The sequence below is a fragment of the Durio zibethinus genome, chromosome 23, assembly GCF_047325235.1.
Source record: "Durio zibethinus cultivar Kanyao isolate XHJ-2024 chromosome 23, ASM4732523v1, whole genome shotgun sequence".
In the NCBI taxonomy this organism is placed as follows: Eukaryota; Viridiplantae; Streptophyta; class Magnoliopsida; order Malvales; family Malvaceae; genus Durio; species Durio zibethinus.
This window is the reverse complement of record NC_143184.1, coordinates 18,428,918-18,444,197: the sequence shown is the minus strand read 5'-3', so window position 1 is coordinate 18,444,197 and position 15,280 is coordinate 18,428,918. Positions and strand designations below refer to the sequence as shown.

At 28.3% G+C, this 15,280-nt stretch overlaps 2 protein-coding genes across 4 annotated transcripts; both read right to left on the bottom strand.

The window, feature by feature from the left end:
* Positions 1-226: 226 nt before the first annotated feature.
* On the bottom strand, positions 227-3,473 carry ABA4 (abscisic acid (aba)-deficient 4). 3 transcript variants are annotated; one of them, XM_089752638.1, is made up of 6 exons: positions 3,393-3,473; positions 1,862-2,845; positions 1,519-1,619; positions 832-960; positions 617-705; positions 227-536 (listed from the first exon to the last, which is right to left on the bottom strand). In XM_089752638.1, the coding sequence occupies exons 2-6, from the start codon at positions 1,968-1,970 to the stop codon at positions 395-397; spliced, it is 570 nt and encodes a 189-aa protein (XP_089608764.1). In that variant the 5' UTR covers positions 1,971-2,845; positions 3,393-3,473; the 3' UTR covers positions 227-394. The 3 variants fall into 3 exon arrangements, with proteins under 3 accessions (XP_089608764.1, XP_022770040.2, XP_089608763.1); XM_022914305.2 differs by having other exon boundaries at positions 2,620-2,845; XM_089752637.1 differs by having other exon boundaries at positions 2,620-2,827.
* A 6,149-nt stretch (positions 3,474-9,622) lies between these two features.
* LOC111314704 (caffeoylshikimate esterase-like) lies at positions 9,623-14,739 on the bottom strand. Its single transcript, XM_022916331.2, has 9 exons — positions 14,562-14,739; positions 14,295-14,476; positions 13,756-13,785; positions 13,102-13,228; positions 12,865-13,011; positions 11,022-11,152; positions 10,806-10,943; positions 10,485-10,583; positions 9,623-9,921 (listed from the first exon to the last, which is right to left on the bottom strand). Exons 1-9 carry the CDS (start codon positions 14,605-14,607, stop codon positions 9,697-9,699), a joined length of 1,125 nt encoding a protein of 374 aa, XP_022772066.2. The 5' UTR covers positions 14,608-14,739; the 3' UTR covers positions 9,623-9,696.
* Positions 14,740-15,280: the final 541 nt, after the last annotated feature.

Sequence of the window (15,280 nt, the reverse complement as noted above, 5' to 3'; positions counted from 1 at the left end):
GCTTTTGCATGATATGCTGATGATTTCATAGCCATAATCACCAGTTTCATGTATTTTTTATTGCAAAATTTTCTCATCCAAATGGAATTTTGTACTATCCTTTGGCTTTTGATTGCTTATCCCAATGGAAAATTAATTCTAGACATATTTTCCAAATCAATAATTGATTGATCTTTGATTACTAGAATTATTTCATAATTGTTCTTAGAAATTGAGGAAGAAGTACTGTAATCATACCAACAGGGAAAGATAACCATTAATGAACCAGAGGCTTACTGGCTCTAAAGACATTGATGTTTTCAATAAAATTCAAATCAAATTGAAGATAACACAATTTGCTCAAATAGAGGGATTAATTGTTGAATGCTAGTGCATTAGGTAAATCTCGATGCATTCAATGTCTGTTATTTCCAGCACTTCTAGCCAGTGCTTTGGTAACAAAATGACTAAAAATTCCAATGGGACAAAAGAGAAGGCAAAGAGAAACCGAATGCCGAGTCTCGACTTGGTTTTGCAGTCCGTCATGAAAAACCTGTCTGGATTGAGCAACCAAACAAGATGGTCAGACCTCACAGTCTAAACTGTTTATACATGTGTGCATAAAAATTGAGCCTACCTTGCAGCAAAGAGATCCACAGCCAATAAATGAATCCATGCAGAAGCTAAAGTCATCTCACTAGAGAACATTTTAGCCATACCAGATAGCTAAAACTCGGTGACAAAAAACAAAAGTAAAAAAAGAGCAACTTATTAGCTGTTGTCAATGAAAATCGTGTATTTCTAAAGTACACCAATGATATACATATCATATAAGTGCTGATAAACAAGTACCTCCGGCAGCCAGTATTTACTAGCAAACATAAGCCTTAATGTATCAGGCGTCCACGACATATACAGCAGATATGCATACAGAAGTCCAAGCACAATATATGGGATGCTACTTTCCATAGACATTTTAGTCTGCAATAGGATTTTCGCAAGCCAAACGCATGAATTCCTTAAGAAATATAGCATGGCTCAAAATATTTACATGAATTACTGAAACAAAGATTGCAGAGTTTCAAATCTTTCCAAGACTAGGAAACTATAAGCAAAAGCTGACTTCAAGGTGCAGGACATACCCTAGACGTTGCAGGCGCTTACAAGATATTACAAAAGTTCTAACTAAATTCCAATGACAAATCAAGAACTTCATGATCAATATACAAAAGAGAAAAAAAAAAATTTTAAATGCAAACAAATAATTATAAACCACCAAATCTCAGACAAATAGTACAATTTACAACTGGTTCACCAAAACTTCACTCCATAAAGGTTTAGGACCAGTAAACGGTCTGACAGTAAAAGAACAAATAATCAATGTCCCCACAAGGAAAGATCCGACAGAAATTTCTCAAAGTAATTATTTCTAGATTCACAATATCCATAAAGAAAGTTCATATTCCTAAGCTATACATGGCAACCAGAAACTTAAAAATCGATAGAAGGGAATAATGGTGGTAATGATAAGAAACTTACCAATTCAGCTTTTGGAGCAAAAATCATGAGAGTATAGAATGGAAGAACTGCTGCTGTTCCCAAACTAAACACGCTGCTAGCAATTTGAGAAGTTGTCAACCCTGTAAAACGTAGCATATGCCAGTTAGGAAGAGTGAAAGAAAATGCTTGACATATGTTGACTTCTTTCAAAATTCAATCAATAATCAAAATTATAAATTCCATTGGTTATTGACAATCATGAGAAACCCTCTCAAACTTAGATGGCATTTAAGCAGATGTGTTGCATACATGCTACAAATTAAGGACCTTTAAAGATAACTTCAGCATAAGCATAGATAGTGTAATCCATCGATGCCAATACCAGATGACTGCAAGTAGGACCTCAGTAAGCCCCCAGGCAGCAGCACAGGGAAATAACTGGTGCGATGACCAAGCACAAATGGCACAGGCAGAACGAAGGAAGCAGTCATGGTGGAACTATCCAACTTAGTCCTTTTCACAACCTTTCAGCGGCAATAATTTATACAGGAAAGAGAAACATGTGAAATATGCCTCCAGCATATGCCGGATTTTTCACCTGGCAACCTATGTCAAAAACAGATCAATTTCTTTTCTTCACTCTTTCCCCCACATGTTCACTAATATTCAGTATTTTTCTAGCAAAATACTGGTTTCTGCTACAACACAATAAGTGAAGTGCCAAAAATTAATAGCAGGGAAGGACCTAATGCAGATGAATGCTAATAATTGATAAAAATATTTACTAGGTACAAGAAAGGAACGACCTAAACAGCCAAAAGAGTATATTCATAGAAATTCTTGAGCTGACATGGCATAAGACTACCAAAACTTTAGCAGACAAGACATAACATGATCATAAGTTATATATTTCTGTTGATCGTTAAAGATAAAAGGAGCTTCAGAAGGACCATGGCGAGACTGGAAAGAAGAATGTAAGACACTCTCTCAGAAGTTGCAACTCCTCCTTTCAAGATAGTGCATGATTCACACAATTCTGACCATGCGACGAGTGTGAAAGCTAGACACTATTAAAGCAAATAAAAAACAGTTTGTAAAATTCTGCTGAAAGTAAGCACTAAAACAGGTAAAAAGAATTACACGAAGCTTGTACTTCAAAGCTTTTTCTACAGTGAATCAATGTTGAAACTCTTTGTCTAATAACAAGTCTTGTTCCTCTAGCAAAACTCCATTCACCAAGTAAGCCAGCTCCAATTCTTGCTTGCTGGCCAAAATGTTCAGTAGTCCTGCTTTTGAGAACAGAGGTGAACCTTTGGTCCATTTCCACATGATGATGAAGATTACTAGGCTGCCCAAAGTGGCTAATCTATAAGAAATTAGCCTTAAATGTAAGGATATCTCTTTAGCTTGAAAGCTAAACAGAAAACTATCAACATGTTATAAACAGCACAATTACACAAATTCACTAGGTCAATTAAAGGGCTCATCACAACTCAAGTTCATTGACATTTAACGTGTTCTGATAATAATGACTAAATGGAGCAAACAATCCAGTATACTTGGAATCAATCAAAGTTCTGATATGTCAATTGAGCAAACAAATACATAATGAAAGTTATGTCCATCATGCAGACCACCAAAAATCACTTAACTTTAATTTCTAATACTGGCAAAGCTAAAGTCTTTGTCAACAAAACATTACTCCACAACTAAGCCATAAACCTCATCTGAGATTTAGCAGAAACTAGACTGAAATGTGCCTATTAAATGACCAAATTGATTGTTTCAAAATACAAAAGACACCCATTTCCAGTCATTTAAAACTCTTTTTCCATCAACCATTACAAATTAAACAACCAAAAACATCAAAAGGGTATTAAAAAAAGTAAGCTAAAGAACATAAAAAAACAAACCTTTAGTGAGACTAGAGGAAGGGAAATGCAAGAAGAAAAGACCATGATTGCTGAAAAACTGAAATACCCCTTAACAAAACCAACAGTAATGGCTTCTTCATGAGCTTTATCATATGCAGTACCCTACTGCCTAACAGTTGGTTATCAAAATAGTACTACCCTAAAAATTTAAAAGGCGGTGACCCAAAAAATGGAAAGAAATTTGGTGACTTCGGGTAGTGAGAAATTCCACTAAAAGAGGAAAAGAGGAGAGAGACACGCTCACACGCAGGCAAAAGAGGTTGAACAGAGAAAGTGCTTTTAAGTTTTGGAAGAGTGTTTAACAAAAAAAATAAAAAATAAAAAACTGTTAAAACCCATGACAGCAAGTAGTGTCCACTTGCAGACTTGTCTTGTCTTGCATATAATAATATATGATACTGCACCTTCAACTTTGTTGTCAGTTTCTGTTGGGATGAATAATTGGTGCATTTTTTTTAGCTGTCCATCCGTATTTTGACACGTGTATACTATTAATTGGATAAATAAACTTTTTTGTTTATAATACGACCCATGACTTCGATATAATAAAAAAATAAAATATAAAAGTTAAATAATTTAAAAATTTATCAATAATTATATATTAATTTAATAAAATTAAAAATATAAATTTTATATGTTTATATCTAAACAAATTATCACGTATAATTTTTATATAAAATATAATACAAATATATAAATTTAAAAATTTTATATAATATAAATATTAGAATCACCGAATCTAACCATCTAACTGGACGTATGCAAATTCAGTGTTGATATGGGTCGTTGTCTTGGTGGGTTTGTGCTATTTCAGTGTTGATATGGGTCCTTATCTTGGTGGGTTTGGCAAATTTAGGTAGTGATGAACCATTATAACAATAACAAACCATTATATTATAACAATAACAATGTAATATAATCTGTACATATAATTACTTTGAAAAAAACATATAATGCTATAAATTTAAAAATTAAAAAATTGTTAGATATTTTGAAAATAAGCGTAAATAGCAATCTCACATTGTAAAGAAAAAATGAGATAAATTCTTTCAAAATAAGTAGTTTTTTTAGGTACCAATATTTATTTCTTATTAAGAAATATTTTATATAGCTAAGAAAAATATTTAACAAAAATTACATATAGATGCTCTAGATTTAGAAACCTAAAATTTTTAGACTTATTGTAAAAACTCTTCACACTCATTCGTTTATTGGACGGATGTATTATCTCTTTCTTCAAATCTAAACCAAATTCATTTTAAAAATTTAAATCAAATCCTATAATCACAACTTTTGCACTAATCCAAGCTACTTAATTCCAATATAAAAGTTGCCCTTTGATTTTTTTTTTTTTAATATAGATTAATTTGAAATTTGGTGTATTTGAATTTTTTTTACGTGAATTCGTAAATGATGAAAATATTTTTTTGTAAATATTTTAAAATTTACAAATACGTATATTCATAAACTTTTAAATGCTTACAAAGACATATTTTCGTATATCTATTAACTTTTAAAGCCTTACAAAAAAGCATTTTCATAGAATTTTAAAGGTGGAGGGATACGTGTATCCGTTTAAAGTGCATTAAACAATTGAAAAGCATGCTCAGAGTAGCTTATAGTAACTGTTTTTTGAGCAATAGCAACATTATATCCAATGGAAAAAGAACCTGACATGTTGAGACTGTTGAAAATATTTTCAAAATAATGAAAAATGTTTATTTAAGTATGATACTTAGCTAAATTGAGAAATCAAAGTTTAGGAAAGCTTAAAAACAAGCTTTGAAATCAAGAATAAGCTCAAAAAGTAAAGTTTAACTAAGGGTATTCAGATGTCATCATAGGATATTCGAATACCCTCAAAAGCATTTGAATATCCAATCATTGTTTTAAGATATTAGGTAAAAAAACACTTGTGTATTTGAATACCCGTGACAGCCATTCGAATATCACTCTACTGTTCAATCAAAAAATATGATTTTTTAAAATGACATCTCTTAGAACGATATATACTCTTTTGTACATTATTTTTCATTTTCAAAAATGAAAATAATTATATTCATAATTATTCACAAAAATGTATTTTGATTTAAGGTTGTGTTTATTAAATGAAATGACACATGTAAAGAATCATCACTCTTTTTTTTTTTAAAGAGTTACAATCCTTTTCTTTGATCTCTATAAATAGAGAGGATTAGAAAATAATCTAAGCATGTTGTTTAATGCTAAAAATATGTGGCAAAATTTTGTCAAAATATTCAAACTTGACTTGATCCGATCTCGGACAAAATTCATTTTAAAATTTTAAATTCTCATTTTGAATTTTTTTATTTATATAATTTTATATTTAATAATAAGATTCTTTTTTAATCAATTTGAGCTTAGAAGTTATATGAGATACAGGCTCTTTTTTTTTTTTTTTTTTTTCAGTATGACAAGCAAGAGTTCTTCATGTAATTTATATAATAGACAGAGATAGATTTTTCAAAGAAATCTTCTTTACATTTATTTTAATAAATAATAAATATTATTTAAAATACGCTAAATCAATCCTCTAACTGGTTCCTGTCGTTCAATTTATGACGTCTTTATATTTATATACTAAACATTAATTATACATATTTTCATATTTTAATTTATTTTGATGAAAAATTTTACTTTATAATTAAGATATTTTTAATATAAAACATATAATTTCACACAAATTGAGTTTTAATAATATTTAAAGATTTAAATATATGTTATTAAATCAATTATTAATTAAAAACTCATGTATAATTTTAAACTATACATTTACATGTAAAGAACGTGACAATAAATACTAGTTATGTAAAAAATGATAAAAACTCGACTCGATCTCAATTATTTTAAATTAAAAATTAAATAATTGAATTTAAATTAATAAGTAAAAACTTGAAGTAACCTCAAAATAACTAAAATTCAAAATGATTTAAATCCTAAAAAACTCAACAACTACTAAAAATTATTATTACACGTTTCTAAAGTTAGTATTTAATATACCGTCGATGTAATTTTTTAATTCTACATACAGTGTTAAGAGATTAATACATATTTCATTTATTTTTAATTATTTTTTTATTGTTTAAATATATACCTAAAGCTATGTGTCATTTTATTAACTCCGCTTATAAAATTTAACGTTATATTTGAATTGAAAGAAGGAGAAAGAAAAAAAAGAAGAAAAACAAGGAAAATAAGAAAATATTTCCTTGATTTGGTTTATTATTTACATTTTAATAAAAAGAAAAAAAAAGAAAATTGAACATCTCTCCTTTTCTTTCAAAAGCTACAATTTTTAATTACCTCAAATTAGTGTAAATAGGAAGAAAAGGAAAGGATTAAAAATTTATAAATATAAAATGACTTTTATTTCATTATTATATTTTATCATTTTCAAATAATACTTTTATAATATTAAGCTTAACCATTGATGTTAAACGTTGCCTTTAAAAACTTTTACAACTTATTTCTCAACTATTTTTTTATCAATAACTTCGAATTCTATATATTTTTAATATATGCTTAGGTTTTATTTTATTTTTTTTTCATTTTGTTATCATTTCATACATTCTAAATAATAATAATAAAAAAGAACATGACAAAACATGTAAAATGGTAGGAAAATGCTAATACTTAAATAAATTTATGGTTAGTTTTATTTTAATAATAAATATTTACATTTTTAATTTTTTCATTTATGGATTAATTTTGAAAAAAATTGTAGTATAAAAATAATTTCAAATATACATTTTTATGAATTAATTATTAATAATATTCTTTTAAATTGAAATTATTTTTATTAAATTTCAAATTTATTTAAAATAATTAATATCAAGATTATTCACATGATAAAAAAAAATATTTTTAAAAAAAAAAGTATAATCGATCCATTCCATTCCTTTCTTTTTTTTCACTTTATCTATCCAAACAAGAATGAACTATCATTTCTTTTCTTTTAAATTTTTTTTCTTTTCTTTTTCTTTCCTTTATTAACTTTAATCCATAGACAAAAAACTCTACTGATAATGGATAAAATATTTTTTTATATTTATACAATCAATTAAAACCATATAAATTTTTTGGTTAATGTGGGAATTGAATGTATTCAAAACCCAAAGGTTAAGTTTGAATGATAGTAACATTTGTATCCAAAAAAAATTGAATAGATAATAAATGTGTTTATTCCATATTTAAAGAATTAGATTCGAATTATCATTTTTTTAAAGGTAAATAGTATCCATAGTCCTTCATATTTAAGCTAAATTTTATTATGGTCTTTAATTTTTAAAAAATTTTTATCGAGTTCTCAATTATTTAAAATTATCTTATTTTAATTATTTCATTTATAAAATTATTTAAATTGACGATATATGCTTATTGGTATAATGCGGATAACATTTGGTATTTTACATGACAGATGAAGAGATTAAAATAAAATTTTGTTTAAAGTTTAAAGACAAACGATATTACTATCTCAAACTTTTTATGTTTCAGATTTTTTTATTAAAATTTTAAATTTAAAATAAAATTATATATTTTATTTATAATATAATTTATTCGTTAAATATTTTTTGCTTTTAATAGAAATAAATTTTCAAAAATTAAAATTAAGTTGAAAAATCAAAATTCAAATTTTCTTTGAAAAATTTCATATCACTTTAAAAAATTAAGTAAAAAATTTTATAGCAGTTTAAAAAATTAAATAAAAACTTCATATCTTTTTCAAGTATTAAGTAAAAAATTTTAAATTATTTAAAAAATTTATTTATTAAACTATTTATAATAATTTTTATATTAAAAATTTATTTTGAATCTATTCTTTATTTAAATTTTATATTTATAAAAAAATAGAAAAAGACAATCAAAATGACTTTTACTGCCTTTGATCAGTAAGAGGAAGAAATAGAGTTATTGATAATGATATTTTTTACTTTATATAAATATAAAATTTTTAATAAAAATATATTCAAAGTAGAATTTATGGATAGAAAATAAATTTTTGAATAAAATTAATGAATCTATATTTTAAAATGATATGAAAATTTTTACTTAATAGTTTAAAATGATATTGAGTTTTTTTATTTAAATTTATAAATCAATATAAAAATTTTTAGTTAAATTTTAACTAACTTTCAATTTTTAAAATTTGTTTTCTATTAAAATATATTTTATTGATAAATAATATCATAAAAAATAAAAATTATTTTAAACTATAGTATTTTATAAAATATATTAGAAATATAAACAATCGATTTTTTCTTTAATTATTTTAATTATTATTTATTTTTCCATTTTTTCTTTATAAAATATATTTTATAAAATATGTTAGAAAAAGGAAAATATATATAATATTTTTAATCAAAAATAAATTTTTGGATGGAAATTAATATTTTTTTATTATGATTTATTAGTAAAATAATATTTTTAATATAAAATAGTTTTTTGTTTTCAAATTGATATGAAATTTTTTAAAAAAGATTCTAAAAATTTTAACTTAATTTTAATTTTTGAAAATCTATCTTTTTTCAAAACAAAAATATTTAACTAATAAATTATATGAAATAAAAATATAAAAACATAATTCTAAATTTAATATTTGGTAAAAATATATTTAAAATATAAAAAAATTGAAACAGTAGCATCTTTTATTCTTAAATTTTGAATAAAGTTTTATTTTAATTTTTCTACCTATCACATTAAAAGTTGGTTGCGTCAGGTAATATTTACGGTCAATTTATAGACAAAAGGCCAAATTGAAACTACTTTAAGCAATTAAAAATTTAATTAAACTTTTTAAAAAATTAAACATCAAAATAAAATTTATCCCAAAATTAAAAGATCGCTGATGCTATTAAGTCTTCTCCCCTTAAAAATAAGTGTGAGATTGATAATTTAGGCTTCGGTTGGGAGGTGGAAGGCGTATGGGTTAGACTACGGCAAGAAATTTGAAAATGACAGATTTTTTATGGGGAAAATTTCCATTCCACGAAAAAGAATTTTCAAGACAGCACGCAAAAGGAAGCACTACACCATGAAACGTGCACGAAAAGAATTTTTAGAATAAATTATTTTAACAAATGATAATAACACCAACTACAATTCTCACCTTTGTTTTTTCTTTCAAATTAATATTTTTTATTAAAAATAATTGAGAAAATATTAAAGATTAAGAGAAGGAAAAAAAGTGATTGTTCATGAATTTATTTTTTTTTTTTATAAAAAAATCATAATTTGAAAATATAATAAGCCATAAAAGATGTGGTTAGCATGTACTATTGCTGCTATGTTCATCAAGCCAAGAAATTATATCACTAAAAACTCTAAGAATCATATCATCTGGTTCACCTTCAAGAAGAGCATGACTGGCATCCTTATAAATAATAATCCTCTTGTCCCAGCTGCTTGCTTTCTCGTACAAGGCTTTGCTAACAGATGGGTCCGTTACCACATCATTCTCCCCATGCAAGATTAATATCGGAAGTGAAACCTGAAATCATGGCAATTATAGTCATCAATCATAAGTTTCAAACTCCAAATCATAACTGGTATGATATTATATGACGGCTCTCCTGGAATGCCACTGGTATTAGTCATCGATAACTGTAGGATCCAAAAACCCTGAGGAAAGAACTAAACCATATTATATGACGGCACTCCTGGAATGCCAGTGGTATGATAATAGCATGGTAATTGAGACTCTGCCCCTATCGTACCCTAAGCAACATATGTAGCTCATCTTAATAGGTGTAGACGAAAAAGTTCGGTCATTTGGATCTGCAACTTAAGCTAAAAGATTCCTGCAACCGACTATCGACAACTTGTCCGGATTTAACAACGTTTGGCTTATCTGACTTTAAGGAAAACGAGTTTGGGGATTGATGCAGAAACTATAGTAAAGCGTGAGTTGATTGCTATCGAACATTAAACAAAATATAGTTATGGAGAAATATACACGCAACACACTGTCAAACAGACACAGAAAAGTTGTTTGAAATTCCATTTTGAAGTAAATAAAAAAATATTAAAGAGAGAGGGAGAGGGAAATTGGACCTTCTCCAAATTTTGTTCTATCTCGTCAGTGGTTCTCAGCATCTCTAGAGCAGTCCGCAAGCGTGGCTTGTCCTTGTAAGCAATAACATTATAAGGTGTCTGCATTGGTAGAAAACTGAAAAGTAAAAATATATATAATAAAAGTTTTGGCTATTTATTCAAACAAATATTCTGAATGCAGAGAAGATGAATGATTATACCCAAGAGATAACAAACTGCACAAAAATGTCACAGTTATACACTTGAGCATCCTACAGGACATCCATAATATTTACCATAAACGTTAACTACAAATTATTCAAATGATCCATAGAAACAAACCAATTCTCTCTTCTGATTGTCTCTGAATGCTGCCTCTGCCAAATCCTTTTGTGGGACTAACTTCTGCTTTGGAAGAATATTAGCCACACCAATCAGAATTTGCTTTACTATCCAGGGTGGAACCATTTCATCAGCAATCTACACAAAGTATTTCAATTAATAGAGGTAAAAAAGATGTATACAATGTCCATAAAATGTTTCAGTTCAGAAATATACTTTGCACATAGGAGCAACAACACATGCACCACTCCAGGCGTTAGGTTGTTTTAGGTGCATCTTCAGAGCTACAGCTCCACCCATTGACTGCCCAAAGAGGAAGTTTGGAAGAGCCCTAAAATCAGGATTCTCTGCCATCGAATCCAACAAACGTGAACATCAAGAGCAAACCAGTAATCAAGACCATTGACATTTTTTCTTATACATTTAATAAAAATGAAGATAACAAAGACTCTGAAGGGAAGGAGAAAGTCTTCCTTCGAATAAAATTATAACAAGCCTAAGGTACATCAAGTAAACCAAACATCATCATTTATGGAAATTTTATAAAGAAAAAAAAAGGTAACTTGCTAGAAAAATGAAAAAACTGAAGCTTCTTACATATTTATGAGGCACATAACAAGAGAACTAAAAGAAAATGAATTGTTCCAATTCATCTTTTTCTTAAGTGATGGCAATATTGATAAAACGATAGATGTTTACAAATGTAAAATAACAATATTCCAATTCAAAATTACTTCATCTTCATTACTTTCTTTCCGCTGTCCACTGTTTTAGTTGAAATTGATACATTTTGAGAAGAAACAACTAAAAATTTACCACTTCTATACATCACATGGAAAGAGGACAGATAATGCTTTACATCAACCTCTCTTGCAGTTTAGTCACAAGCTCCTTGTCCTCTTTCCTGACAAAAGATTCAAGTGGCCTTGTGTGCACAATTAGAGAGAAGTAAGAGCATGAAAAGGAGGAGATTAAAAATGGAAGGTGAAAGTGTAATTGCTTCTACTTGATAGAGTAATAAGTAGGACATAATGCTTGACATTGATCTTTCTACCAGTTCAGTCACAAGCTTGCTGACCTCTATTTTTCAGAAAAGATTCAAGTGGCTTCTTGCGAGCACAATTAAAGAGAAGTGAGAGTATGGAAAGGAAAAGATTGAAAAAGGAAGGTGAAACTACAATTTTCTTCTACTTGATATGATAAGAGTAGAAAAGTGAGAGAATGAAAATTATATAAACTACAAGGAGGAAAATGTGAGAGAAGATGAAAGTTCAAAAAAAATTTTACGAATTAATTAACTTCCAAATCCATCTAACAAAGCATGAGAGAAAAATCAAATATTTATTCTACTTTTCAATTTTTTATTACTCTCTTCTCCCCATTGAGAAGTTTGTTTTCACCATTTAGCAAATTGTTAAGGTGCTCTGCCTTGATACATCCCTGCTGTTGGATATTGAATCTGCAATCAGGGCCTTCTCTCCGTGCATCTTCAGTTTATATCAAATTGTACCCCCTGGAGTGCTGAAACCAGGAGTTTCACACAAACATTTGTGATGGTTTTTCCTAAAAATGTCCAGGTCATTTTATCACTAAAGGGTGCTGCAAAATGACTTTGATGTATTTCATCAAGTTTTAGTCAATTATATGCAACTGAAGAGGCTTGAAGAACAAAATTTGTCATAGTCAGGTCAATGCAAATCTTTTGGACATACTTTGTAATTGAGAAACTGTGTTCAAAGCATGATTTCATATTTTTCCTACAGCTACAAGGAGTACGGATTATTGTTAGATGATTTGTGACTCTCAAATATTGATGTGTCAACATTCAACAAAAATCATAAAGGATGATAAATTGCCAAGCACTTATACACGCAAAATTCCACAATGTACTATCAAGTTACTTTACCACTTCATTGAAGAAGGATATCAATGAATTGTTCTATCAAGGGAAAGCGGAAAAGCTGAGACCATGTAAGATAAAATTTGGTCACAACCAGAGAAGTTCCCCAAAAAGATTCAAAATTAATATCATTATAGCTTAGAGGGGAAAAACCCACACCTTTGACTTTGGAGTATTGCTCAATCACATCATCCACAAGCCTGTCAAAGCTCGGAATATAGCAATGAAGGCCTTCTGACAGACCAAATCCTGGGTAATCCATTGCAAAAACTCCATATCCACACGATGCCAATTTCCTAGCAATTCCTGCTAACAATGTCAAAAGATATTTAGGTCCCATGACAACATACCCAAAACTACAACAAGGTTATTTGTTACTAGTTATGAACTACATGCCTTCAAAAAAAAAAGTGCAAGTGTCTCCATAACCATGACAAAAAAACACCATTGCCTTGGGGTGAGAGTTCTCTGGAAGCCAACTTTTTGAGAAAATTTCCAATCCCCTAGAATTCACCTCATATGACTGTACCAAAAAATTTCAAAATATGAAGTGATTATAAAGTAGACTATAGCCACTGCAAAGAATCAAACATGAGGCAATTAAAACATCTTTTTGGCAAAGTAGACAACTTAGGTATGAACTTCATCAATTCCGTGCAAGAAGGAAAAGAAAAAGTAACTGAATAAGCAACACCATAGATATATTTACAGTGGGGAAATTTTCTTTTCGAAAGGAAAAAAGGGAAAAAGCTTTCCAGTTGCCAAAGGTTGTTCCTTTTTATCACTAATCTGTTGACCTTCCATTTGGTCTAAACATAAGAGAACAGCCAATTTCAAAACATACACACACACACACACACACACAAGAGATCAGCTAAAACAATAGTATGATGTTTTCACAAGAACTTTTACATTTGAACTGGGAATCTCTTATTCACTTTAAACGAAACTTGCTTGTAGAGAGAAAGAAAGAGGAGCTGTGGCGGACAAAAGCCTGCCAAATACCAAAGAGAGAAAAGAAGAAGAAAAGTGCAATTTCATAGCTTTTACCTCCTTCATCTTCAGTCCATCTGGAGGTGTCTGCAACACATGCAAAAAAAAAAGGAAAAGGACCAATCATTATTCACCTAAAAACAACTCAAAATTTTAAAACCATCTATTTGGCATATCAAAAACTGAATTCTCACATTCACAATTTGTCTACTCATTCTAACAACTACCCAATTTTCCTTTAATTAAAAATATTGTTTCTCTAAATGAATCAACTCAACCAAATTCTTTAAACTATCCATAAAAATTATCCAGAAAATAAAATGAAATAAAGCCAACAAACACTCAACTTATAACTTATCCATTTGAAATATCAAACAAAAACAAAGGCAATTCTCCACTGAATTTTTGAGAAGTTGTCTACCAATTTTCCTTTTTATCCAGCCATTCCTTCTCTAACTATATATCAATTCAACCAAATCCTCTAAAATGAAATAACAACTCAGAGTCATTGAAACAAAAATCTAATACTTCAATTCAATATATAACTTTAGTACCCATTAGATATAAATTTGAAGAATGAAGGTTAAAAGAATAACCTTGAATAAAATATGATTAATTCCAAGCTGAATATCCTTAAAGGCTTCCCTAGCTCTCATTCTAGCAGGTGCTTCATCCATGTTAGTATCCAAAATCTTCTGTAACTCTTCATCTACCCCTTTAAACCTCACTGGCTTAGCCATTACTCTGCTTTTTCCTCTCCTCCAATTCAACAAAAACCCTGTCACACACCAAAAAAATTAATAGAAAATGAGAAAAAAATAATAAATGGTTTTTTTATTGTTATTCTTGGTCTCTAGAATTACCGTAAAAAAGATGGCTCCTGAACAAGTTTGAAGTTTTCAAAGCCATGTGGATTTTTCTTTTGAAAAAATTAAATAAGAAAAAATCAAATAGTATTTGTTCAATTTGTTTATATTTTATTTTATTTTATTTTTAAGATGCAAAAGAAAGTTGAGATTTTAATTAGGAAAAATATTTTATAGGGTAACCAGAGAGGTTGGAATTCTAAGATTGCAAACCGGTAAAAAAAAAAAAAAAGAAGGGGTTGGTGAAGATGATGACTGAAACTGATGGGACCCATTCACCAAGGAAAGAACTGATGCTCACGACATCTTCTTACTTCACGTGGTATAGATTCTTTTGGCAATGGCAAAAAAGTAGGCGCATAATCCGACCAATCAATCAAAGACTCGTCCCATTAGTTTAAATAATCGGACTAATCGAATAACGACTCGTTCCATATAAATCTCATAAATCGTATTTTTATATATCCAATATTATATCATATTCTATATGTATAATAATATAAATTATTAAATTATAATTATAATATAAATTATAAATATAAATACGATATATTTATTATATATATTATATAAAATCGATATGATTAATATATATAATTAATTTATTTAAATATGATATAAATAAATATGAATAGATAAAAATATACGAATAAATATGATTAAAACGAATATATATAATAATACAACTAACATAATAAATAATTATAAATTATCTC

Bases quoted from the DNA above. Each gene is read 5' to 3' on its own strand.
- LOC111314704 (XM_022916331.2), bottom strand. From the start codon at position 14,607: ATGGCTTTGAAAACTTCAAACTTGTTCAGGAGCCATCTTTTTTACG. The intron at 13,229-13,755 runs GTAAAAGCTATG...TTTTTGGTACAG, and splicing joins ATGGACTGAAGATGAAGGAG to TCATATGAGGTGAATTCTAG. The intron at 9,922-10,484 runs GTCCAATTTCCC...CCATGATTTCAG, and splicing joins TAGAACAAAATTTGGAGAAG to GTTTCACTTCCGATATTAAT.
- ABA4 (XM_022914305.2), bottom strand. From the start codon at position 3,437: ATGGTCTTTTCTTCTTGCATTTCCCTTCCTCTAGTCTCACTAAAG. The intron at 706-831 runs GTACTTGTTTAT...ACCGAGTTTTAG, and splicing joins GTAAATACTGGCTGCCGGAG to CTATCTGGTATGGCTAAAAT. The intron at 537-616 runs GTAGGCTCAATT...TGCTCAATCCAG, and splicing joins GTGGATCTCTTTGCTGCAAG to ACAGGTTTTTCATGACGGAC.